At 51.5% G+C, this 26,901-nt stretch overlaps 1 protein-coding gene across 2 annotated transcripts in view; it reads left to right on the top strand.

Annotated features, from left to right (window-relative positions):
- Positions 1-26,901, top strand: part of LOC147112344 (uncharacterized) — a 94,977-nt gene that overhangs the window by 44,329 nt on the left and 23,747 nt on the right. For both annotated transcript variants that reach the window (XM_085998267.1, XM_085998266.1), the window contains one exon: positions 17,862-17,952. In XM_085998267.1, coding sequence (XP_085854393.1) covers positions 17,862-17,952 — 91 coding nt within the window. The remainder of the gene's footprint in view (positions 1-17,861; positions 17,953-26,901) is intronic.

Raw genomic sequence — 26,901 nt, 5'->3', positions numbered from 1 at the left:
CCATTTCGTTGTCGTGTGCTGCATGCTGCACAACCTGGCTATCCGCAGGACTCAGCCACTGCCAGAAGACATTGGAGGACCACCAGAGGAGGAGGAGGAGGAGGAGGAGGAGGAGGAGGAGCACCAGCACGGGAGGGAGGCAGAAAGTGCAAGGGCCGCCCGTCGGCGGCTTATTGCAACTCGGCTCTAGTCCCCCTCTCAGGGAATGGCTTGCGCCAATGACAGAAGATGAATGTAGCTGCTCCACAAGCCCTCAGCCGATCAAGGCAACCAAGACTTCCAAAAGCAAACATGGACAGTGCAATTTAAGAACATTTTTTACTGTGAGACCTCTGTGCCCTTCCCACATGACAAACTAATGGAGAGAAACACCCCAAAAAACACAAATACACCAGTCTCGGCCTTTATATATAAAACAAATATACCAGTCTCGGCCTTTATATATAAAACAAATATACCAGTCTCAGCCTCTTTATATAAAACAGCACATTTTACCACACCTTCTACTTTTTCCCCTGCGAGGGTGATCCGTCTCGCTTCCGTGACTGGCCCCTACCCGCCCTGCAGCTCCTCCTCAATGGGACCCCAGTGGCTGCAGCAAGGCTGGGAGAAGGCTGCTGAGGGTCAGATGGTGAGACGGCAGATGCCCTTGGGGGTCGGCCTGGACCAGCTCTGGGCCTGGAGGGGCCGGCTGCTGACTGCTCCAACTCTGTTTGGGTGGCAGCAGTCTGTCCTACGGCTGGTGGCAGCTGCAGTGGAGGAGTGACAGTGTTGCCTGCAGGAATGCTGCCAACCTGACAGAGCACAGGCACTCCCTGGTCGGCTGATACACTGGCACTCGCATGGGCCAGCACTGCAGCATGCGCAGCAATCTGCTGAAGCACAGACTGCTGGGCTGCTGCAGTGCGGCAAGTGCCCCGGCGATGCCTGGCTGATCCAGTGAGGGTGGCAGCAGTTAGTGCCCGTGTGGCCCTGGTCTGTGTCTGCATGACACCAACCAGTGAATGCATGGCACGACTGAGCACTTGGCTAGAAGCCGCCTGTGATGCCGCGAAGTCCTGCTGACTCCTAGCCTGTGCTGCCACGAAGTCCTGCAGACTCCTGGCCTGTGCTGCACTGAATTGTTGCAGACTCCCTGCCTGTGCTGCACTGAATTGTTGCAGACTCCTGGCATCCTTGCCACTGCAGCCATGAGCTCAGTGTGCCTGCGCTCAGCCTGGGAGCCCATTTCCGCTAGGAGCCGCATCTCTTCTGCGCTCACCATAGCAGGACTGGAGGCCGGGGAGAAGGCCGCTGAGCTTCCCCACCCCTCCCGCGTTGCTGCAGCCCGCTGGGCCCCGGAGCTTCACTCTGCTCCGACCCTTCCCCCCTGCTCCCCTCCAGAGAAGATGTGTCACCATCATGGCCATGGGCTGCCTCGGTTGAGGGTGTCCCTGATGGGCCAGCTTCCTCTTCCTCCTCCTCTATGTCTGACTCCGACACAGTGCCAGCTTGAGGGGCCGCCTCCTCACCTGGCGATTCACCATCTGAAAGCAGGGAGGCACAAGAGTTGCTTTAGAGTGAGGACAGGGCGGCAGCGAGGGAGGCATGAGTGCTGCTATGCACTGCATTGGTTCGAGAGTGGCAAAGGATGCTGGTGTGAGGCACAAGTGGAAACAGAGAGGGCAAAAAGGTGATGACCTTACCATTGGTGCCCAGAACAGGGTTGGCATCTCCAGTGGCGACGGGGTCAATCAGCCGGCCTGCCATGATCCGCTCCACTCGCTGCTCTAGGTCGCTGAGCTGTTTCAGGTCAGGATGGCCTCCCCCGGTCTGTCGCTGCTGTCTTCTGTTATGCGCCAGCTTGCCCTGCAAGAGAAAGGACGGCCTCTAAGTACAGTGTGAAGCCCTGATCTTGCCTGCACTGCCTCCCATGGTGGAATAGCCCTGACAGTGTGTAAAGTCCTGAATGTGCAAGTGATTTTCATGACAGTCCCATAGCTGCTGGATGAGGGCTGGGCATTAGGGCTTTCAGGTCCCTTTGGCCATAAATTGAGGTGCACATGCAGGGATGAGGAGGATACTGGAAAGGGTACTCACCCTGACAACCCGAGTGAGATCGTTGAATTTTTTCCGGCATTGGGTTGGAGTCCTGCCAATCACGCTGTTGGACGTGACCCTGTTTGCCACCTCCCTCCAGGCTTTCCGATATTCGGCGGGCAGCGGCCTCCTGCCACCCTCAGGGAAGAGAACATGGCGCCTGCACTCCACTGCGCCAAGCAGCACCCTCAGGTCACCCTCGCCGAAGCGCTGCGCTCTCTCCCTGGCCTTCTCCATTCTCCTGGGCATGGAGCAGTTCCAGCAGCAGTGTTCAGGCCTTGCTTTAGGGCTGCAGTGTGCAGGGCGTGGCAGCCAAACAATTCCACCCTCCCCCTTTAAGAGCTGACCGGCGCCTGACTGTCTGCCCTCAATGAGCAACTCGCCGCACCTGCGCTGCGCCCGCCCTCGGTGTTAGTGCCCCGGATCGCCGGCTTAGTGCCTAATGATAGTCATGCATCGCCTGCTTTAGCGCAGCAGTAACCTCTTGGGGCGTTGCAACTGAATATCGGCGAAGGTGGCGCGAAGTTGCGCCGGGCGCAAAATTTAGCAAACGCCCGGCTGTTGCACCCCAAACGTGGCTATACTGAATTTCTAGGCCTAAATATCCAGCAAATTAAATGGGTAAATTTATTGGTCCCACATTCCCAGCAGGAACCATGCTTGGAAGGCAGTACAGGTCAGAGGTCAGAGAATTGGTGGTATGGTGTAATAGCCCTATCTCTGACCTGTGCTCCCTTTGAGTGTGGCTCCCTATTAGGAACGCAGCACCAAGAAATGTTAAAATGCTAAAGTTTTTAGAGACAAATACGTATAGATAATTTTTAGTTTTAGGAAGTAAAACAATTCTGTATTATTTGTATATAATATACTAGAATAAAAATATATGTGAAAGAAAAATAGTTAGGGGATCTACTTGGTTATAAAAGAAGTCCAAGTGCGTGTTTGTTTTGAAGGAAGGAAGATGTAATGATATTCAGTTTTCAGTATGAACACGCAAAGTTGATTCCTTAAATGTCAGTGTTTAAACCAAACTACAGCTTATGTCCAGATTGGAGAAGTCAGTTAATCTGTAACATGAAGTTTGTAAGTAGAGGATTATCTGCGGAATGTGAATTTGTTTTAAACTATAATAAATCAAGTAATTATACCATTATCATTCAATGCTGGATTGAAAGGAATCCTAAGAATGATATAAACAGTTTAAAATGGGATTTGACATTACCAGTAACAAATTGCCAATACTACAAAGCTTCCAATTAGGGATGTGTATTTGAGTTTGGAATTGGATTCCCAGCTTCTTAAATGTAGTAGTCTTAGTAATCCCTATGATTGACGGGGCAGTGGGTGATCATTCACAATGTGTGAGAAGGGTAAGAGGAAGAAAACCTTCCTAAGCTATTGAGTGATGATACTCTGGATTTCCACCTAAGAATCAGCTATACAACAATCAAAAGCATAATTTGGATACACAAATCTTTCAAGAATTGCCAAGGAAGTGGATTCCTTGTACATATAACCACTAGGCCACTGCAAAAACTGGTTAGTTTCAATATGTAGTTCTTTAGTTTGTAAGGGGTGGTGTGTGGGTCAGCTTTGCTTCTGACTCCCTGAGCGGTTCAAATCGCTCTCACTCCCTTGGTTCTAGACCTGGACTTATTTGGGGACTGTGATGAAATTGCAACAGAAAACTGAGTTGGTGAAACGAACTTGGATTTTTATTTGAGACAGGAAAATATACACAACACAATAATCTTATCACTCTAAAAGGGGGAACACTTTGGAATATACGAGGGAGAATAACAATAGACAAAATACTTCACCCCTCCCAATCCCACTACATTAACTAGGTTGGATTCCAGGGGACCAGGGAAATGCTCACCAAATGCAGGAATAGTTTGTAGAGTGGGAAAAACTTGCAGACCTTCGGTTTCTTCTGAGTTGATTTCTTGTTGGTTGCGGTGGCCCAGCATTACCTGGTTGTTGGTAATATCATTGGTTGTTTGTTTCTTGGGGCCTTGGTTGCTGCGATTCCTTTCCGTTCTCCTTCTGTTGTCCTTCCGTCGATTGATTGTCCCGAGGCTGATGTCTTTCGAATGAGCTGTGCCTCTTTCTGTGTCTGTCTGAACTGTACTGCTGACTTCAATTCACTGACTGCTGTTTCAATTCTCTGACTGAACAAAACTGATCAAACTGATCAAACCCATCGAACTCATCGAACTCATCGAACTGATTTCTTGTGGAGACAGGTCTTTAGTTTATACTAAACGAAGCCTGCTAATCTTGTTAGATTTTGGGCGGGCTCGTTAACTTTAATAGTTTTAAAATTCTTATCGAATTTCGAGGCTGGTCCCATCTATTTTTAATTGACTTTTAACTGGTTTCGGGATAGCTTCGAAATCAGTTTAAGTGTGTGAAGTGGTTTTGGATGTCTCTCTGAGTGGTTTTAAACTGTTGTTTGATTGTCTTCTCCTGCTGGGGCCAGGGCCTCTTTTGTTGACTAGTGGCATGTATTGTATTATTCATGTTCTTGATGGCCATGTAGGTTTCGGTGGGAACTGTCCTTCCGTGGGCCTATTGTCTTTATGTAGAATGGCTGGGATGGCCCAGAACATTCTGAGACAATCTGGCCTTTTCTAATACTCAAACTGTCTGTCCCACAGTGCCCAACCCAGTTCCTTTGGTTAGCTTTCCACAGGCCTGGACATGACTTTTAAAATAGCCAAATTTTCCTGGGGTTTTGACTTTAAGTTCCTTTTGGCCCAATATTCTTTCAAACAGTCCAAAATCTCTCCTTTTCTTGGTTTGGGGGAATCTGTAGAATTTTGCGAGCCTTACAAGTTTGTTAAGTAGCTTAGGTGGAGTAGACCACTGCAGAAATGTGACAATCAGTCACACTGAAAATATAACCTATATAAATTACTGTGTGTGATATTAGCATACAAATAATGCACTGATACGGCAATCAAAAATCATACCGTATATTGTTACAGAAGCAACTTACATGCTCCTGTCTTCTGTTGCTGACACCAGATGGTCACATAGGAAAAACAAGATGCCAGGATCCTTGATATGTTTCTGCCAATATGATAATGCAAGCAGGCAGGGTAGACAATAAAGTATTCTGCTCAGGCCAAATATTTCATCCTTTCAAACTTTATTTGAATCAGCCCAGTTCCAATTTTAAATTCAATTCAGAACTCCTTCCTGCTTCCAACTACACATTTTGGCATAATCCATGATTATTTAACACATGGGGAATGGACTCTGCTCTTGAGTTATAAATCATTATGACTGTTAGCTATGTAAAAGTCAAGATATCTGTTATTGTGCATTTCTAATTAAAATTGTTACCATGTCTCTAATTATAAATCATCATCATTAACAAATGATTTTATTTCTTGGCTTAGGTACATTTGAATCCTATGGATATTGGATTTCCTTCTTAGTTTTCAAAAAATGCTCACTTTTTCCTTTTTTATTCATTCCTCCACCCTATTTTTTATTTTATTTTCACCCATTGTCTAGGATCCCTCAATATCATGTACTATTCCTGACTGAGACAGCAGGACATTAATCTATTCTCAAGCTTTTATGCTGCTATTGAACCAGCTGCTAAGAGGAGCACAAGGGCAATGCTGATTCAACCTCTAATTGTTTTCCACACTTTATCAGCGGAAGCGCTCCTTTTCACTTAGTGGCCTGGAACTTTGATGACGCCTGGAACAGGACGCGATCCTGGTGCAGCGCACACTGCATGCACATACTGAGTGGCAGGACCACGGCAAATTGGTCTGCCGACCTCATTAGGATAGTACCAGTGAGCTGTGGGTGCCATGTCGCAGCCGCAGAGACAGCTCGCCGGTTATGAGTGGGAGCAAGATGGGTCGGAGGGCCTAAGGTAAGTCCAAGAAGGGGAAGGCAATCAGAAGGGGTGGTGGCAGTAACCCAGAGTTTTAATGTGGAGCCAGGAGGAGCAATCCTGCCCTCGCTGCAAGGCTTCCACGCCATGTGGAGGGAGGTAGCCCAGCAGGTCTCGGACAACACTGTGGTCCTCAGGACCCACACACAGTGCAGGAAGAAATTTAACGATCTCACTCGGGTGGTCAGGGTGAGTCAATGCTTCAACAAATGCTAGATACCACCATCTGAGCCACAATCTTCACACACTGCCCAAAGCACCACACACCCAGCACTCTCCCACCAACAATCTCCACCTACCAACACTCACACCCACATCTCACACCTTGCACACAATGAAAGCTATTCAACTATGGCAGGCACATCTCCCAAACACATTGCTCCACACTCACTCACACACTTTCCTTTCTCTTGCAGGCCAAGGCCACTCACAACAGGAGGGAGCAGGAGCGCACAGGCGGGGGACAACCTGACACCCAACCACTTTCTGAGCTGGAGGAAAGAGTGCTGCAAATCAGTGGGTGCCAGGTGGTGGGCACCGTAGCGGGTTCTGCACAGAGTGATGCACTAGGGATAAGCGGGCTGCAGCAAGGCCAGGGGAAAGGGTAGCTCAGGAGTCATCGCCCCGGAGGGCGAGTTTGCGCGCGAGTTCTGCTGCACAGGACTCAGAGGAGGACCTCGATGGGGAGGCCTTCAGAAGAAGGGTGATGGGCATGCACACTGAGATGATAGGTGCAATGGCAAGGGTGCCTGAGAGCCTCTCAGCAAGGGTAAAGAGTGTGGAGGGGTCCGTCTCCAACATTGCACAGAGCTCTGCGCACACCATGGAGCCCATCATTTGCAGTCTGCAAAGGATGATGGACTCCCAGAGAGACAGTGGTGACCCAGCCCTCATGCCACATGTGATGGGTGCTGTCACAGCTTCCATTGCAGCACAGGTGAAAGCCACGCAACGTCTTAGTGCTGTAACGCCGTCTATGCTTGGTGCCATCGATTCTCAGACTGCTCTCATGTAGTCTCAGCTTGATACCATTCAAGCTCTGACTGCTGCCGTCCTGACTGGGTCGACCACCGTCCATCGGGGCTTACATGGTGCCGCAGCAGGCCAGCAATCTCTGCTCCAACAGATTGCTAGGGATGCTGAGGTGCTGCTGCGGGGGAGTGGCAGTGGGTCAGTGGAGCAGGAACCTGCTGTTCTCTCTCATGATAGCATTTCTGCTCCCACTGCTGCCACTCCGCCATTGCCCTTGCTGCTGCCTGTCATCCATCCAGCCCAGACTGCTGCCACCCATGCTGAGGTGCTGCAGTCTACAGCCGGGCCTTCCAGGCCCAGAGCTGGTCGAGAGCGTCCTGCAAGGCCACCTGAAGTCTCCCGCACGGACACTCAGCAGCCTGCCACCCGCCGTGCTACAGCCACTGGGCCAACACTTCGTGGGAGCACTAGAGTAGGCAAAGGCACAGTAACGAGGAGCACCAAGGGATTGCATGAGGGTGAATAGCTAATATTATTGTTGTAAATATGTGCTCACTGATTATTGACAAATTTATTAATTGGCTTTGGATGATTTTGTGGTGCCTCTCATTTCATCTTTGTGTTGTGATATGGCCTGTGACAGGGATGGAATGATGTGGATGTGGTGAGGAATGGGGATCTGGGGTTGAATTTACTGGAATTGCAGTCTGATGAGGCAGTCACGGACCGCCCTTCCAGAAGGCCAATTGAGTGGCTGCCTCCTCCCTCTCTCCTGTTCCTCCTCCTCCTCCTCGTCTTCCTCTTCCTCCTTGTCCTTGTCCTCCTCATCCTCTCTCTCTTCCTCCTCCTGAGGTGGTCCCGCAATCCCTGGTGGCAAGGGCCAGGCCTTCATGATGGCCAAGCTGTGGCGCATGCAGCAGACCAGATGAAATAGGACACCCGCTCAGCCGAGCACTGGAGGGCTGCTCCCGAGCGGTCAAGGCAGCGGAACCATTGCTTGAGCGCCCCGATGGTCTGCTCGATGATGTTCCTGGTGGCAGCATGACTCTCATTATATGAGTGCTGAGCAGGAATGTTGGCATTGCAGAGGGGACTCATGAACCAGGTGGAGAGCGGATAACCCTTGTCTCCGACCAGCCAGCCATGAACTTGATGTGGTGGCTGGAAGAGTGCTGGCACACCGGTCTGCCGCAGGATGAAGGCATCATGGCTGCTGTCAGGATAGCGGGCATTCAAATTGTGGATTCGCTGCCTGTGGTCACACATCAACTGCACATTAAGTGAGTGGTAGCCTTTGTGGTTATGGAAGACCTCAGGTTTGTTATGTAGTGCCCGCAAAGCCACGTGGGTGCAGCCAATGGTGCCCTGCACCATGGGGAATCCCGCTATCCTGGCAAAACCACATGCATATTTGGCCTGCTTCTCTCTGGTGATGGGGTAGGAAATGTAGTCCCTTCTCCTACTGTAGAGAACCTCTGTGACCTCCCGGATGCAGCGATGAATGGCGAACTGTGAGATGTTCGCTATATCTCCTATTGCAGATTGGAAGGAACCGCTGGTGAAGAAATTGAGGGCAACGGTGACCTTGACTGCCACTGAGAGAGCTGTGGTTGACCTGATCTGAGGCTCGAGGTCTGGTTGCAGGAGATGGCAGAGTTCAGTGACCACATCTTGGCTGAAGTGGAGCCTTCTAATGCACTGCTCTTCACTTAATTGGAGGTAGGAGAAGTGTTCTCGGAATACTCTCGGAGGGTAAGACCTCCTGTTGAGAGCCCTGATGGCCCTCCTCCTTCCTCTGGCCACATTTTGCGATCTTTCTCGCTGTCTCTGCTCCCTCTGCAGTTGAGCTTGGAGGGCGAAGTCGACTGCCAGTACAGCCCCCATTAATGTAACGAAAATTTTGTCAGAATAAATGTAACAAATATTTAGTAGCCACAACACTCCTGCTATTAAAGTACCTTTAAATGACTGAATGAAGCCCTTGCACAATCGCAAACTGACAAGGAAGCAGTGAAACAGTACTAACCTGAGAGCTGTGACTGTTCTGTTCATTAATAACTAGACATTCTTATTAAGAACAGCTAGCTTCTAGCTAGACATTTATTCAGTACACGTTCCCTAGGTACAGCATCTGTAGAGATTCCGCATGTGTGCTTCTGTGTGCAGGCTTCCATCTTGACTACTGCCTTCTAGGTAGCCTAGTGCATCATGGGTAGTGTAGTCTTAAACACATACAACTAAATATACAGCTCTACGGCTCCATGTAGTGTACCACTCCAGAATGACATGTTATTGATCATTACATCCCCCTTTCTTTGAGGCTAACAAAATCAATATCAATCAACTTTCAAGAGAAACGATAAAGATGATATCAGTAACACTTTTGTTCGTGCTCTATAAACATAAACATTTTCACAACAGTCAATACACTTTCAATATAGTTTTTTTTTAACTCAAAGATTAAGTCTATCAGGCTTTTTTACTACACGTGTGGGTCTTCTCAGCACGGGTAAGTCTGATGTGTTTTCATGAGATTGTTCTGGTGGTGAATGACAAGATTCAGTTGCGGCATTATCATCAATCTGCTCTTGGATAGTTTCTTGTGTTTTCAGGAGGGAACGGCGGTTCCTCCTGTGAATCTGTCCTTCCTCAGTTCTAACAGTGTATGACCTTGGTCGTACTTCCTCAAGAACTGTAGCTTTCCTGTTCCATGCATCTGGATCCTCAATCCTGACAACATCATCCCTTGTCAATGGTTTTAGAGTTTTGGATGACTTGTCATAGTATGATTTCTGTTTCAGCTTTAACAGTTGAAGTCTCTGTCTCAGTTCCTTACTTTGCTGTTCTTTTGCACAGCAGGGTAGCGTGGTGCGCAACTTGCGACCCATTAGTAGTTCAGCAGGTGAAGAACCACAGTCTAAAGGTGAGGCTCAGTAGCTCAGCAGGGCGAGATAAGGATCAGACTTGCTTTCTGTTGCTTTCTTCAGTAGCTGCTTGAGAACTTGAACACCTTTCTCTGCCTTACCATTTGACTGAGCATACAAAGGACTGGATGTGATGTGCTGAAAGTCATACTGTGCTGCAAACTGTTGCCACTCCTTACAGTTGAAGCACGGACCATTGTCGCTAATGGCAATCCTGGGAATTCCATGTCTGGCGAAGATGGATTTCACATGCATTATGACACTGCTTGCTGTGGTGCTTGAGAGCAGCGCCATCTCAGGATAGTTAGAATAGTAGTCAATCACTATTAGATAGTCTTTACCATTTAAATGAAAAAGGTCCATACCAACCTTTTGCCATGGTGCTGTTGGTATGTCAGCTACTATCATTGGTTCCTTTGCTTGTTTGTTTTGGTGTTTCTGACATGTCTCACATTTGCCTATCATGTTCTCAATGTCCTTATTTATGCCAGGCCAATAAACAGCGTCTCTTGTTCTCCTTTTGCATTTTTCAATTCCGAGGTGTCCCTCATGAATCCTTTTGAGCATGTCTTGACGTAGAGCCTGTGGAATGACTATTCTGTTCTGTTTTAGTAATAGTCCACTTGCGACACTCAATTCTGACCTTATGTGAAAATATTTTGGACAGGAACCTTTTGGCCAACCATGATGAATGTTCTCCATTACTGTTTGTAACACTGTGGGCTAGATTTTCAGTCGCTTGCGCCAGCAGTTAGCGCCTTAAGAGAAGTGATTTCCGGGCGCTATGCGTGTAGCGCCCGGGCGCAGCGCAGTTTGCGCCCCGCCCCAAATTAAGTTGCCCGTTAGCGCCGGCGCAAAGTTTAGCGCCCGCCCGGATGCGCGTGCAGAAAATGACGTCACATCCTCGTGCAACGCCCTTTGGCCGCCCCGATTCCAAACTTCAGTCGGACCGCCCCATTGTGCGGCGGGCGGCCGGAGCGTTTGGAAAAAGGAACGCAACACAACCAGCGCTAATTAAAGGGAACGTCCTCTCCAGTATAAAGGCCAGCCTTTTTTCAGAAAACAGTCTTGTGCAACGCATTTCTGGAGACACAACAAGGAGGATAGCTAACTGGTTTCAAGCAGCAAGAGCCAGGTATTTTTGGACTCAGGCCATAGCACTGCAAGTGGCCATTTGGAAATTAGACTGTTTGCCAGGATTTGATGGGGCCTGCATGGGGTGCCAACGCGGAGCTGCAGCGCCATGTGCGTAGGGCTCGCAGACGCATTGTGAGAGGGGCAGCCCTGGCTAGAGGCAGAGGGGGCTACAGGCGTCGGCCACGTAGGCCTTACCCAGTCAGGCTATACCGCCAGCAGCGCTCCTACCTAAACATGAGTGCCGCGCGATGTGTTAAAAGGCTCCGATTCCGAAAGGAGGTGATTGCAGAGATCTGCCACCTGCTTCGCCGAGATCTGCGGCCAAAGCTCAGGTGCAGGACGTCTCTGTCGGTGGAAGTGAAGGTGACGGTGGCATTGAACTTCTATGCCACCGGCTCCTTCCAATACGCTGCTGGGGACATAGCAAACATCTCCCAGTATGGCGCACATCGCTGCATCCGCCAGGTGACCGAAGCACTGTTCAGAAGGAGAAGCCAATTCATCTCCTTCCCCATGGCCCTCGAGAGCCAGCATCAGCGCGCATTGGGATTTGCCAGACTCGGGGAATTCCCCTTGGTGCAGGGCGCCATTGACTGTACGCATGTGGCTTTGCGGGCCCCTCTGGAGCATGGCGAGCAGTATCGCAACAGGAAGGGCTACCATTCTCTGAATGTGCAGCTGGTATGTGACCACAAGCAGCGCATCATGGCAGTCAATGCCAGCTTCCCAGGCAGCAGCCACGATGCCTTTATCCTGCGGCAGAGTACTGTGCATGACATGTTCCAGGCACAGCCTCCCCCAAGAGGATGGCTCATCGGGGACAAAGGCTATCCTTTGTGCACCTGGCTCATGACCCCGCTCCGCGCGCCCAGGACCGCTGCTGAAGAGGCCTACAACGAGAGCCATCAAACCACCCGCAACATCATCGAGCTAACTATTGGGGTCCTCAAGCAGCGGTTCCGCTGCCTTGATCGCTCCGGAGGAGCTCTCCAGTATTCGCCGGACCGGGTCTCCCAATTTGTGGTGGTTTGCTGCATGCTACACAACCTGGCTATCCGCAGGACTCAGGCACTACCACCTGACGTTGGACCAGCACCTCAGGAGGAGGAGCAGGAGGAGCATGAGGAGGAGGAGGAGGAAGAGGAGCAGGAGTACGTTCCCAGGAGGGAGCGACCAGGGCCAAGGGCTGCACGACGCCACCTTATTACACGGTACTTCTAAGCCCCCTGTCAGGGAATGGCCAGGGGCCATGAGGGAAGATGAATGCAGCCGCTCCGCAAGCCCTCAGCCGGCGAAGCCAACAAACACTAAGAAGAACAACCATGGAGACTGCATGAATAAAGATCATTTTTTATTGCACAAAAATGAAAAGCCCTTCCCACATGAATCCCCAAAAACAATAAACGGGCCCCACAAAATGCCCAACAAACGACTCACTCCCACAAACTGGGGAGGAGTCACTCCACCTTTCTTCAAACCGGGCCTCAACGTCGGCCTAACGCAAAAAATAAGCCCTCCAACAACACAACCATGGGCAAAATAAAGATGGCCACCGCCATATTAAAGGAAAGCTGCCCACACCCTCTACTGAGTGGCCCGCGAGGGCGAGACCTTGGCCAGCCTTTTGCCTCCCCTGCCCGGCCTGCTGCTCCTTCGCAAGCTCTGCCCAGTGGCTGCTGCGAGGCTGGGGGAAGGCGCCTGAGGCTCAGATGCCCTTCCGCCAGATGCCGCTGGGGGGCGGCCTACACGGCGTTTGGGCCTCGAGGGGCCATCTGCTGAGTGGCGCACCTGAGCCTGGCCACCATCAGCTGCAGCCGCTTGCCCTTGACGCCCCAGTGGGGGAATGGCGGCGACGGATGGCGCAATGTGAGCCAGCTGGCGTCTGGGATGCGCTGGCTGGTGCTGTGGCGCGGTGGCACTCGGCCGGGCCCGCACTGCAGGATCCGCAGCAATCAGCCGAGGGGCGGCTTGCTGGGATGGTCCAGCGTGGTGGCTGCCCTGGCGATGCCTGCCTGAGACAGCGCGTGTGGCAGCAGTGAGTGCCCCTGTGGTCCTGGTGTGCGCGCGCATCACAGCCGCCAGGGTCTTGACGGCATCAGTCAGCATGCGGCCACTCGCGGCAGTTGCTGCCCCGAACTCGCGCACACTGGTCGCCAGCGACTCGATGGCCTCAGGCATGCGCCCCACCACGCTCATGAGCTCCGTGTGGCGCCGGTCCGAGTCCTCGGCCATCTTATCCAGCTTCCGCACCTCCTCCGAAGTGAAGGTGTCCGGACTGGAGTCGCGACTCTCCCGCTGGGGAGGAGGGGGCCGAAATAGGGGACCCTTGCCGCGTTGGTGGCGCGAGTGTGCCGAGCAGCAGCACTCCCCTCTGATCCTTCCCCCCTTTGGGGGGAAGGCCGCGGGCCACGCGCACGGCTGCTGGGTGGCTGGACGCCACTGGTCCCAGAAGCTGCATTGCCCTGCGACAGTTCCTCCAGGCACTCGTCCAGTGAGGAGGTGTCAAGCATTTCCTCCTCTCCTGCGGGACGTGACTGTTCCCCCGAAGGTCCGGCTTGCTCCTCCTCCTCCTCCTGGTCGGAGGTGCTGTCACTGGCAGCTTCAGGGTCCTGGTCGTCACCAGCTGAAAGCAGGAATGCACAAGAGTAGCTTCAGAGTGAGGAGACGGCGTCAGCGAGGGAGTTAGGACTGGTGGCATTCAGCGCATTGGTGGGACAGTGGCAAAGGAGGTAGCTCGGATGGGCCAGTGCGACGCGAGAGGGCCAAAAGGCGAGGTCCTTACCATTGCCGGGCAGTGGAGGGTCGGATACACCGCACGCTGTGGGGACAATCACACGGGCTCCCATGAGCACACACACACGCTCCTCCAGCCGAGTGAGCTTCTGCAGCTTGGCGCGGCCACCCCTGGCACGGGCCTGGCGATTAAACGCTACTTTAGCCTGCAAGAGAAAGGACGGGCTGTAAGTGCGCAGTGAAGCCCTGATGTAGTGTGCACTGCCTCCCATGGTGGAATAGCTTGGACAGAGTGAAGCCCTGATGTAGAGTGCACTGCCTCCCATGGTGGAATAGCTTGGACAGAGTGAAGCCCTGATGTAGAGTGCACTGCCTCCCATGGTGGAATAGCTTGGACAGAGTGAAGCCCTGATGTAGAGTGCACTGCCTCCCATGGTGGAATAGCTTGGACAGAGTGAAGCCCTGATGTAGAGTGCACTGCCTCCCATGGTGGAATAGCTTGGACAGAGTGAAGCCCTGATGTAGAGTGCACTGCCCCCCATGGTGGAATAGCTTGGACAGAGTGAAGCCCTGATGTAGAGTGCACTGCCTCCCATGGTGGAATAGCTTGGACAGAGTGAAGCCCTGATGTAGTATGCACTGCCTCCCATGGTGGAATAGCTTGGCCAAAGTGTAGAGTGCCGAATGGCCGGGGCAGCACGGTGGCATAGTGGTTAGCACTGTTGCCTCACAGCGCCAGGGACCCGGGTTCGAATCCGGCCTCGGGCGACTGTCTGTGTGGAGTTTGCACATTCTCCCCGTGTTTGCGTGGGTTTCCTCCGGGTGCTCCGGTTTCCTCCCACAGTCCAAAGATGTGCAGGTTAGGTTGATTGGCTATGATAAATTGACCCTTAGTGTTAGGGGGATTAAATACGTGGGGTTACAGGATAGGGTGGGATATGTGTTGGTGTAGGGGTTACGGGGATCGGGTGGGATATGTGTCGGTGCAGGCTCGATGGGCCGAAATGGCCTCTATCTGCACTGTGGGGTTTCTGTGATTCTGTGATTCTGTGATGCTCATGACTGTCCCAATGCTGCTGGCTGAGGGCTGGCCAATAGGACTTTCAGCTCCCTTTGCCCATCATGTCAGGTGTACATGCAAGAATGAGGAGGAGACTGGAAAGGCTACTCACCTTCACAATCCTGGTCAGATCGTTGTATTTTTTACGACATTGTTTGTGGGTCCTGGGGGCATCGCCGGTGAACGTCACCCTCTGGGCGATCTGCTTCCAGGCTTTGGTGTAGTCATGGTGGGTTGGATTCCTCCCACTCTCTGGAAACAAGATCTTGCGCCTCACCTCCAGAGCTGTGACCATTATGTCCAGATCACCCTCTGAGAAGCGCAGGGCACGCTGACGGGCCTTCTCTGGCGTTGCCATGACTCCCTGGGGCTGAGCAGCAGTGTTGAGGCCTCTTTGCAAGGCTGCAGTGTGCAGGGCGTGGCAGCAGACCAATTCGTCCCTTCCCCCTTTAACAGCTGGTCGGCACCACGGGGTCTGCTGTCAGTGCAAAAATGACCGCACCCGCGCTGCGCCCCGCCTGGGCGCTATCCCTCTGGACCGCCGGCTTAGCGCCTAAAGGTAGGAGTGGAACGCCTCTTTTAGCGCTCCACCACTCTCTTAGGGCGAAGCCACTGAATTTCCGGCAAAGGGGCGCTACTTTGGGGCGGGCGCTAACTTCGGGCGGGCGCTAAGGTTAGCGCCCCAAAACTGTCTATACTGAAAATCTAGCCCTGTATCTTTTACTGTTTCTTCTGCTATTTGCTTTGATTTTGTGTCTGACACGGGCAGCGCAGCAGTGACCATACTCACATGAACATCCATGTCTTCTTCAGTAGCGCTCACTTGACTCATTGTGGGTGCTTGGGATAGTGCATCTGCTAACACTATGTATTTGCCTGGTGTGTAGCTCAGTTCAAAGTCATATCTTTGCAGCTTCATCATGAGTCGTTGAATCCTTGGAGACATCTCATTCAGGTTCTTTTTTATGATGGCAACCAGTGGGCTGTGGTCTGTCTCCACTGTGAAGGTGGGAAGTCCATATATGTAGCCATGGAACTTTTCTAATCCAACTACCAAGCCTAGACATTCCTTTTCAATCTGGGCTTATTGACACTCAGTATCAGTCATAGACCTGGAGGCATAGGCAACAGGCTTCCAATCTTCACCCTCTGCTTGTAGCAGGACCGTGCCTAGGCCATCTTTTGATGCATCCATTGACACTTTGATTCTCTTTGTCGGGTCAAAGAAAGTGAGTACAGGTGTGGTTGTCAGCACTGTTTTGAGGTTCATCCACTCTTGTTCATGTCTTTCTGTCCATGCAAACTCATTTGTTTTATGTAGCAGGTCTCGCAGACAGGTTGTCTTGGCTGACAAGTTAGGAATGAACTTTCCAATGAAGTTTATCATCCCCATGATGCGTAGCACTCCTTTTTTATCAGTGGGTCGGGGCATGTTGAGTATGGCGTTTACTTTTTCCATATCTGGCTCTATTCCTTTACCAGATAGATTATCTCCTAGGAAAGTGACTTCCTGGACGCCAAACTGACACTTGGCTTTGTTGAGCTTCAGTCCATTCTGGCGTATGCTCTGTAGCACTTTAGTCAGTCTCTCATTGTGTTCTTTCAGTGTGGAGCCCCAGATGATGATGTCATCAACATAGACCCGGACTCCTTCCAGACCTTCAATTATGTGTTCCATCGCTCTATGATAGATTTCAGATGCAGATATTATCCCGAAAGGCATTCTGAGAAAACAATACCTGCCAAATGGTGTGTTGAAGGTACAGTATTTGGTGCTGTCTTCATCCAGTTTTAGTTGCCAAAATCCTTGTGAGGCATTGAGCTTTGTAAAGTATCTGGCACCTGACATTTCACTGGTGATTTCTTCTCGCTTGGGAATCTGGTAGTGTTCACGTTTTATGTTTGCATTTAAGTCCTTTGGATCCATGCATATTCTTAGATCATTGTTCTTTTTCTTTACACATACCATGGAGTTAACCCAGTCTGTTGGCTTTCCTGATGACTCCTAGTGTGGTCATTCTGTCCAGTTCTTTCTTGAGCCGGTCATGCAGGGGTGCTGGAACTCTTCCTGGAGCATGTACCACTGGCTGAGCATCCTCCTTTAGCTGGATCTTGTAAGTGAATGGTAGAACTCCAAATCCTTTGAACACATCCTGGAAATTACTCACTACAGAATCCACTAAGTCATCTGGTCTGCTTATGGCACAGTTTATATGGTAGACTCTCTTGACCAGTTCTAAGTCCTCACAAGCTTTGTCACCCAGTAGTGAATCAAGTCCTTCAGCCACAACAGAAAACAGGAGATGATGCACTTTGTCTTTGACTGGCTAGACATTTATTCAGTACACGTTCTCTAGGAATCTGTAGAGATTCCGCATGTGTGCTTCTGTGTGCAGGCTTCCATCTTGACTACTGCCTTCTGGGTAGCCTAGTGCATCGTGGGTAGTGTAGTCTTAAACACATACAACTAAATATACAGCTCTACACAGCTCTACGGCTCCATCTAGTGTACCACTCCAGAATGACATGTTATTGATCATTACAGTGACTCATCCCTTTAAATATTGCCCCTGGAGCTGCCATCCACCTGCTTCATGCCTCCTCTTCCTGTTGTTGTTGGGGTGGGGCACTAAGGCGGGGGGGGGCGATAATCAATTTGGCAGATCGGGCGCTCAGTGAGCATTGCACGCTCACTGACGTCATGATCTGCCTGGCGCTAAAGCCCCAGGCGTTAACTGTTAGCGGCGGCACTAAGGGGCGATTGGATTTGGCGTGCGGCGCTGGATTCGCCTTGCCCCGGCGCTATGTCATTAGCGCCCTGTTAGCGTCCCCGCCAGGCGCTAATGGGAGTCGCTAACCAACTGAATTTCTCCCCGAGATTTTAAATAAGCTGAAATTTTTTTTAGCCTGTTGCATTGTTCTCTCCATAAACTAATGTGTCAAGCGTTAACCAATTTTGTTATTTTTAATTTTTGTTATGCTTAATCTGGATATGAGAGTTCTAACTCTGATTAAACTCTCCAAATCTGTTATTAAGGGTAAGCCAGGAATCAATGGACAGGACGGAGAACAAGGCCTTGAAGGATTCTATGGAGAACCGGGTGATCCAGGATTGCAAGGGTCGAAAGGTCTGTTTAATGACAATGATTATAAAGATCTGATTTTTTTCGTGCACCTTTTGTCTGTGCTTGATGTCTCTGTTACGATAGTCAAGTCTGTCTGTCAATTTTCTTTGTTCTCATTAGTTAGATATTTTTTATTGTTTTCTTTTTCTAATCCATTATCTTGGTAATTTTATACTTTCTTTACTCACTGGTCACATTATGCAAAACCTTTACCCCCCAATTTCAATTTTCTTTCCAGTCACATTGTACTAACAAATTCTAGCTAATCACATGGCAGTGACGAAAATGCCCAATCATATTCAGGAAAAAAACATTCTCTGAGATACAGCTGTCGAGATGTGGGGGCGGGAGCCATGGAGGGTGGGGTGGGGTTCGAGGTCACGACCGGGGGCGGGGGGCGGGCACGAGCAGTGGCCATCAACGGCCCATGGTTTTAATGTGAGGTCGAGAGGAGCACCCCTGCTCCTCCTGACTCCACATTCAGGTAAGCATTTTTAACAAACTTACCTTTTCGGTGATGGCTTGCAGCAGTTCTTTTAAGGACTGCCTACAGTCAGCACGTAGACCTGGTCTTCCTGAATGCTGTTTGCTGCCTCAGGACTACACCATATTGCAGAGGGAGCCTCAAACAGGTGTTAAACCCCTTATTTACATATGCAAAGGGTTTAACGCCTGTCACAAGCTTGGGCCGTGGACGCATCTTTTTTGGGCGGGTGGCGCACTTCTGGCTCATTCTGATCGTGCACTTCCTGCCCACCATATTGGAGGCTTATGCAGCCGTTTAGCGCCCAGAAAATGACAACAGAGCCATTGCATTTCTAAGCCACAAACTTAACAAGAATTTTGAAATAGGACGTATTTTACAGTTATCTTTACACCTGCCAAGTTGTAACACCCTAGTGCCTGTCCTAAGTGCTCTTCTGCCTACACTAGTGTTCCTACGAGATGCTCGCCCAGTGGCTTCACTTTGGGATGTAGAAGGCTGTTGGGCCTCCAATAAGTCTGGCCCAGCTAGCTTTGCGGCACCAGGACTGGCACTGGACAAGGAGCTGGAGGGGGAGCAGGCAGCTGTTATCCTGAGGACAGTATGTACCTCTCCCATGGTGGCACTGCCATTTGCATGGGGAGGCACCGCAGCACTTCCACTGATCTGTACGAATGCTTTTTTGTCTTTTAAGCCTCTATCCATGCTTTCCTTCAAGCTTAATAAGCTACAGAAAATAGTGGAGCCCAGTCTGCATAGCCTCAGCATATGCATCACTGAGAGATGTTACCACAGCTACCAGAACTCCTAATTTGTGGGCCCAACTGCAGTCTCCATGTGCTCCATGGTAGACTGCAGTAACTTCATGCCATGCATGAGTACCACAAACAAATTCGAAATAGACTCCTCCACACTCCCCAACATGTTGCGTAGCCCACCCGCCCCCCCCCCCACCCCCGACAAGAAGCCCACAGCATCTGGTAATTCCTGGTGCGCAGCTGGTACTTGTCATTTGAAAGTTGATCAGAGGGCTAGGATGCGAGCTTGACCTCTGATGAACTGTGTTTTGAGCTGTCCTCTCCTGCCCTTGCTTCTCCACACTTGTGCTTGTGCATCACCCAGTGCTGACCCTTTAAGACACTACCTAAAGATGCTTGCAAGTGTATGAGAGAGTGACAGCGCACCTTCAGTGGCAGTACCTGCCTCCTCTACTGCAAATGGCGTGGGACTACAGGACCTATAAATTTGCAAAACTGGTTAGTAGCTAGAGGTAATGATATATCGTTGCAAAAGAGTGTTTGTTCAATGAAGTGCCAACTTGTGATGTAGACTGAGTGAAGGGGATAGTTAAGTGATAAGAGAAATTAATGGTTATGGAACCAAGCACCCTGTTGCATTCTTCCTCCTGCCTCACTCTCTGCAATGGGTCAGGCAGTCTCTGCCTACGATATCCATAGCAGCCTCTTTAATTGATGACAGCACACGAAAGGGTGGATGTTATGTCTGACATTGGGGATAGGTACTCGATTGCCTTGGCCTGAGCACATGAAGTTTGATAGTGCTGTTATCGTTATATTATGTCTGACATTGGATATAGGTATTCGATTGCTTTTGCCTGTAAGAGTGTGGTTGCATCAGCCATTAAAAGCGACATGAGTTGAGTTCTACATACGGCCTCTGGATTATCTTTGCAAACGCAACAATTGGCGACGAGTATGGCTGAAATCTCTCCTCCACCACCTCCTCCCTCCCTTGCACTACCCGGTGAGCCCCCGATCCCATGGGTTCACTGGTTACAGTCCTTTGAAACCTACCTCATCGCTCTCGGACTAGAAAATGTGAGTACAGCACGGAAAAAGGCACTGTTATCCCATTGCTTGGGAGCGGAGGGCCAGCATGTTCTTGGGACATTATGCACAGCAGACTCAATTCAAACATATGATGTGGCTGTGGCTCTGTTAAGCACACACTTCTCTGCCCCACAAAGTGCCCTCCTGCGGCGATTCATTTTTAGACAGCATCACCAACTCCCCGGCGAGTCTGTGCATCAATACGTGGCTAATTTGAGGGGGTTAGCTAGCTCGTGCAAGTTCGGTGCACTACAAGACGAGATGGTGCGTGATCAACTAATAGAGCACACCAACAACGTGAGAGTGCGTGAAAGACTGTTACTCGAGTCCGACGATCTGTCGTTGTCACAGGCAGTTAACATTGCCTTTCAAGTGGAGTCTGCAGATGAATGTGCAGCGAAACTAGCACACACACCCAGTGACAGCGCCCTCGGCCCCGACAGCTCTGACACTGTAATGCTCGCGCGACGGCAGCAACGCGCGCTACCGTGGCAACAGTGTGGAAACTGCGGATCTCGTTCACATGCTACCAGAGCGCAGAATTGCCCCGTGTGTGGCCAAGCCTGTCGCAATTGTGGAAAACAAAATCACTTTGCCAATGTCTGCCGCTCTGCCCCTATTGCTACAAATGAACACTCTCAGTCCTCAAGCAGTTGGCCTATAATTTACAACGTGAGCTCTGGGCCAGTAGTGGCTTTCAAGTCATGCACAATTAACCTGAATGATGTGTGCATCCCTCTGTTGTTGGATACCGGTGCCAGCGTCTCACTGCTGAATGTGGACACATTCAAACATTTTTTCAGCTCCCTGCCACTCTCTGCGCCCTCCACTGCCCTTTGCGGGTATGGTAATTCGAAAATTGGACTAGTGGGCTCAGTCAACCTCACTGTACGCTATGGAACAAAAGTTTTGCCTGATTTTTGTTTTCATGTGGCACGCCAAGGAGCTAACCTGATGGGACTGGATCTTTTCACTGCCCTGGGTTTTTCTCTCTTGGACACCGGCGGGTCTGCGATTCTGCACGTCGCCTCACCGTGGTGCCAAACATGGCCAGCACTCTTCAAGGGTCTGGGCTGCCTGACTGCCTTCACCCACCAGCCCATGGTTGACTCCACCATTACCCCTGTCATTCAGCCACTGCGCCGCACCCCGCTTGCTCTCCGTGACGGGGTCACAGCTGAACTAAAGCAGCTACTGGAAGCTGGCATCATCGAACCAGTTGATGCCTCCCCATGGGTCTCCAACCTGGTGGTTGCAAAGAAAAAGTCAGGTGGTCTACGCGTCTGTGTCGATTTTCGAGCAGTGAATAAGGCCGTAATCCCTGACAAATATCCACTGCCCACGTCAGAGGAACTCACAGCGCAGTTCTATGGTTCCATCCTGTTCTTGAAACTGGACCTTCGACAGGGCTATCTACAGGTTCCCCTCCACCGCAGCAGCAGGGACCTCACTGCTTTTGTGACACATGCTGGCGTCTTTCGGTACACCAGGATGCCATTTGGACTTAGCTCTGCACCCAGCTGCTTCCAAAAGGTGATGTCCTCTGTGCTCGTGGGCATTCCTGGGGTGGCCATCTACCTGGATGACATCGTCGTGCATGGGCCCTCGACCTCCACTCACGACGAACGCCTTCACAGAGTTTTCATGGCTCTAGCAAAACACAAGCTCACACTGAATGGCAAAAAGTGTGTCTTTGCTGTTTCAGAGATCGAATTTGTGGGGTTTCGGTTGTCGGCTGACGGTATATCCCCACTCCAGTCAAACGTGGATGCCATTCACAGCATCCCAGAACCCAGCTCTGCAGCACAGGTTGCCTCCTTCCTTGGCATGACTGGGTACTACCTGAAGCTTTTGCCCCCAGTACTCAGCCACCACAGCCCCACTGCGCCAGCTCCTGCGAAAGGATGAGCCCTGGGTGTGGTCACAAGCCTATACGGAAGCTGTTCACCTCCTCAAATCGCAGCTCACGTCGCCTCCAGTGTTGGCTCACTTTGACATTGCCAGCCCCACCCTCGTCACCTGCGACGCGTCCGCTGCAGCTGTGGGGGCAGTGTTATCGCAGATACAGAATGGAGTGGAGAAACCAATCGCCTTTGCCTCCCGAGCCCTTAGCCCCACTGAACAGAAGTACTCAGTAGGCGAGCGTGAGGTGCTGGCGTGCGTCTGGGCATGTGAGCGGTGGCACCTGTACACGTATGGCTGTGCCTTCACCCTGCAAACTGATCACCAGGCTCTCACTGCCCTGCTGTCGACATCCGGCACGGGCCACAGACCATTGCGTCTACGCCGCTGGTCTGACCGCCTCCGCCAATACAATTTCAGTCTCCAGTTCATACCAGGACGTGACAATGTTGTTGCAGATTTGCTCTCCCGCACTGTCTCTGCCCCAGCCCCACTCGTCGGGTTTGAACATGTGGAACAGGATATCGTCCAGATGCTGCACACGCCTCTCCAAACCACAGTCTCTCTCCAGGAGCTTAAAGAGGCCTCTGAACAGGATCCGGCCCTCTCCCAGCTGTGCACCTTCATCAGAGATGGCTGGCCTCGCAAGGTGCCTGAGGAACTGTCTGCCTACTCCAGAGTTAAAGAGGAGCTCTCCTGCTGGAATGACTCCTGTGTTGCACGTGGGCTCTGCACTGTGGTCCCAAGTGCCCTTCGTGCGCGTGTTTTATCCATGGCGCACGAGGGCCACTTGGGCATAGTGAAGTTCAAACAACGATGCCGAGACCTAGTGTGGTGGCCGGGTATCGACAGGGAAATCGAGGCCCTGGTCAAGGACTGTGCAGCCTGCCTTGTAAGTGGCAAGACTGGCCACCAAGCTCCTCCACCCCTGCAACCCCTTGCCTGGCCCTCTCAGCCCTGGGAGCACCTGCAGCTGGACGTCTGCGGGGAGATCCATGGTGTCCCCCACCATCAATGGTTCCTAGTGGTTACCTATGACCTGCACTCAAAATGGCCAGAGGTCACTGCCGTGGGCTCCGTCACCTCTCGGGTCATCATCAATATCCTTGAGTCCCTCTTCTCCCGCTGGGGGCACCCAAAGGCCATCACCACAGACAATGGCCCCCAAATGGTCTCTTTGGAACTCTCCTCTTGTAGTGTATGTACCTTTAAGGGGAGAACTACTTTTTACAGCTCCTGTATACTGTAGTACCGGCAGTGACCACACCTGTATATAAACCCTGAGTAGGGATCTGTACAGTTAGTTTTAGAGTAACCCTCATCCAGTAAGCACCTGTTGATTGTTCCCTGCAGTCTCTCGTCTAGTTATTGAAGAACACACAACATCAAGATACACGGATCTAACATTGGCGACGAGAAGATTCAAACCTACCTGCAACTCTGCATCACCTCCCAGGGATTCGCTCCTGGAAAAAAGTGAAAGAAGAAGGCCGAGTCTAGAAGCACGGGCGTCGACCATTCAGCGGAGACTTGAGCATCGCAGGGGAGGCTGTTGAGAGCTGGGCTTGGTTCCCCAGTCACGGTGGTCCAGCGAAACGGGCTGGCAACAGGTACGGCGCAGACCCTTCCTGGAGAGCAGCGGCTAGAGCCGACTGATGGCACAGAAAAAGGCCGAGCAGCGTCGATGGGAGAAGAGAGAGGGTAGAGCACACAGGGCGCAGCTGGTGTTCAGGACCGAGCGGCGTCGATGGGAGAAGAGAGAGGGTAGAGTGCACAGGGCGCAGCCGGTGTTCAGGACCGAGCGGCGTCAACGAGAGAGAGCAGAGCGTAGCGAGTGTTCAAGGGCCGAGCAGCGTCAACGAGAGAGAGAGGCGCGCGGGAAAATGCACAGAGCGCAGCCGGTGTTCAAGGGCCGAGCAGCGTCAGCGGGGAAGAAAGGAAAACGCGCAGAGCGCAGCCGGTGTTCAAGGGCCGAGCAGTGTCAGTGGGGAAGAAAGGAAAGCGCGGGAGACGCCATTTTGAGCCGCAGCGGAGAAGAAGGGAGAGCGCGGGAGATGCCATTTTGAGCCACAGCAGAGAAGAAGGGAGAGCGCGGGAAAACGCCATTTTGAGCCACAGCGGAGAAGAAGGGAGAACGCGGGAAAACGCCATTTTGAGCCGCAGTGGAGAAGAAGGGAGAGCGCGGGAAAATGCCATTTTGAGCCAGTCTAACCACACCCAGGGATGCCGAAGAGTGGCAGTGTCACAGCGTTCAACAATGAAGTCGAAGATTGGACGACATATGTCGAACGCATAGAAGTGTACTGCAAGGCGAATGAAGTGCCAGATGAGAGGAAAGCGCTGGTATTGTTGAATTCAATGGGTGCAAAAATGTATGGCTTACTGCGAAACCTAGTAATCCCAGAGAAGCCAGTGGAAAAGGATTTTGAAAACATAGGCCTAGAAATTCAGTGGGCTGCGCCACCAGTTTGTGCCCAAAGAGGGCACTCAGTGGCTTTAGCGCCACTGGCCACACCTACCGCGATATTTAGCGGGGCGCTAATGGCGGCGTTAGCCTGTAGCGCTGCGCCGCCACCGATGACGTCAGCGGTGTGCGCAGCGCCCCGCTCCCGCCCCGATGACCATATTTGGTCGCGCCCGCCTCTTTAACGCCGGTCGCAAACAGCGACCGGTTCACAGGGCCTACCTGTGGCGGTAGTGGCGCTAGTTAAGGTGGAGGTGCGGGCGGCCGCTTTTTCGGCGGCCGCCTGCCAGCACCTCCGTCCCCGGCCTCCTAAACCCCCCCCCCGCGGCATTGCCGGCTGTTTCCCGAGAGCCCGGCACTTCTCCTTGGTGCCGGGCTCATTTGCCGGCACTCGCGAGCGGGGCTCGCGCTTTTGCAGGCACCTCCCCCTTAACAGTGGGAGGAAAGCCTGCAGTACCGCAGCGTGCCGTGCCGCAGCGTGTGGCACTGCGGCCCTAAGCGCGCCGATATTCAGGGTGAGCGCCCCAAGCGGGGCGCTGGAAACCTCGAATAGCGGCCCGCTTCCATTTGGGGCGCAGAAACTGAATATCCGGATGGCGCAAGTGGCTCCGCTCGCAACGGTAATTCCGGCGCCCAGGCGAGCTTGGCGCCCCAAACGGCGCCCAACTGAATTTTTAGCCCATAGTGTCAATCCTACAGGACCACTTAAACCCCACACCACTGCTGATAGCAGAAAGATTTAAGCTTCACAACAGGAACCAGCATAAAGATGAAAGTAATGCTGAGTATTTAACGGAACTGCGCAAGCTATCGAAACACTGCCAGTTTGGAACAGGACTAGCAGATACTTTAAGGGATAAGTTTGTGTGTGGGCTTCAACGTGAAGGAACCCAGAAACGGCTTCTATCAGAAAAGGATCTTACGCTGGACAAGGCTTTCAGCATGGCAGTATCACACGAAGCAGCCGCACGGGGTGCTGCAGAGATACAACGGAGACCGCAAGAATATGGCACAAATGAAATGTCATACGGAACAGTGAAGTGCTATCGCTGCGGCAGAACAACGCACGACCATAATGATTGCTGGTTCAAGGACAAAGTGTGCAGACAGTGTGGAAAAGTAGGACACAGCAAGAGTCTGCAGGTCGGGAAAGAAAACCAGCAGCAAGAAATCTCCACAGGAGAAGTACAAGAAGGTACATAAGGTGACGGAGAATAGTTCAGACAAACAGAAAAGTGATACAGACTCCGGAAGCAAGGAGCTGGGTTGTCTGAAACTACATAAGGTGATCAAAACGGAGGATCACCAAACTATCTGGGTCACGCTCAAGATAGCCGGAGTCCAAGTGAAAATGGAATTGGACACAGGATCAGCCCTAACAGTCATAAACCGAAGGGACTACAAGCGGCTATTCTCACATATACCCTTGAGAGATACAGAGATTGTCTTGAAGACGTACACGGGGCAAAAAGTCTACCCCAAAGGAAAAATAAGGGTGAACGTTATATATAACGGCAAGGAAACACCAAAAATGGACCTATATGTATTGCCAGATGGAGGACCACCACTACTAGGACGTGAATGGATCCGGAAGATGCAGCTAGATTGGCATTCCATACAAGCACTGACTGTAGATGCCAAAAAGGACGACGACGTCACACCTGGACGACTGTCAAAAATGCTAACTGACACACAAGAAGTGTTCCAGGAGGGACTCGGAACACTAAAAGGCATAACAGCGACGATCAAAATAGAGGAAAATGCAAGCCCAAAGTTTTTTAAGGCCAGACTGGTGCCTTATGCGATCCGCCCAGCCGTCGAAGCAGACCTGGAAGGTTTGGAATGTTCAGGAGTACTGTCCAAAGTGGACTGGAGCGAGTGGGCTACACCCATCGTTCCTGTAATGAAGAGGTCGTTGAGTAATACGCCTGGGGAACCAAAGAAGGTTCGCATCTGTGGGGACTTTAAGGTGACAGTGAACCCAGTCCTTCACACGGTGCAATATCCGCTTCCGCGGATTGAAGATATTTTCACCTCGCTATCTGGAGGGAAACGCTTCATTAAGATTGATCTGGCCCAGGCGTACCTGCAAATGGAGGTAGAAGAAGCCTCGAAACAGTACCTCACGATCAACACTCATAAAGGTCTCTACCAATACAACCGGCTGGTGTTCGGGGTAGCATCAGCTCCGGCTATTTGGCAAAGGGCAATGGATCAAGTCCTGCAAGGGATTCCAGGGACCCAGTGTTATT

This window comes from Somniosus microcephalus, chromosome 9, assembly GCF_052327205.1.
Source record: "Somniosus microcephalus isolate GS21.2 chromosome 9, FLI_Smic_1.0, whole genome shotgun sequence".
Classification (NCBI taxonomy): Eukaryota; Metazoa; Chordata; class Chondrichthyes; order Squaliformes; family Somniosidae; genus Somniosus; species Somniosus microcephalus.
The sequence above is the reverse complement of the archived record's forward strand: the minus strand, read 5'-3'. Positions and strand labels throughout refer to the sequence as shown.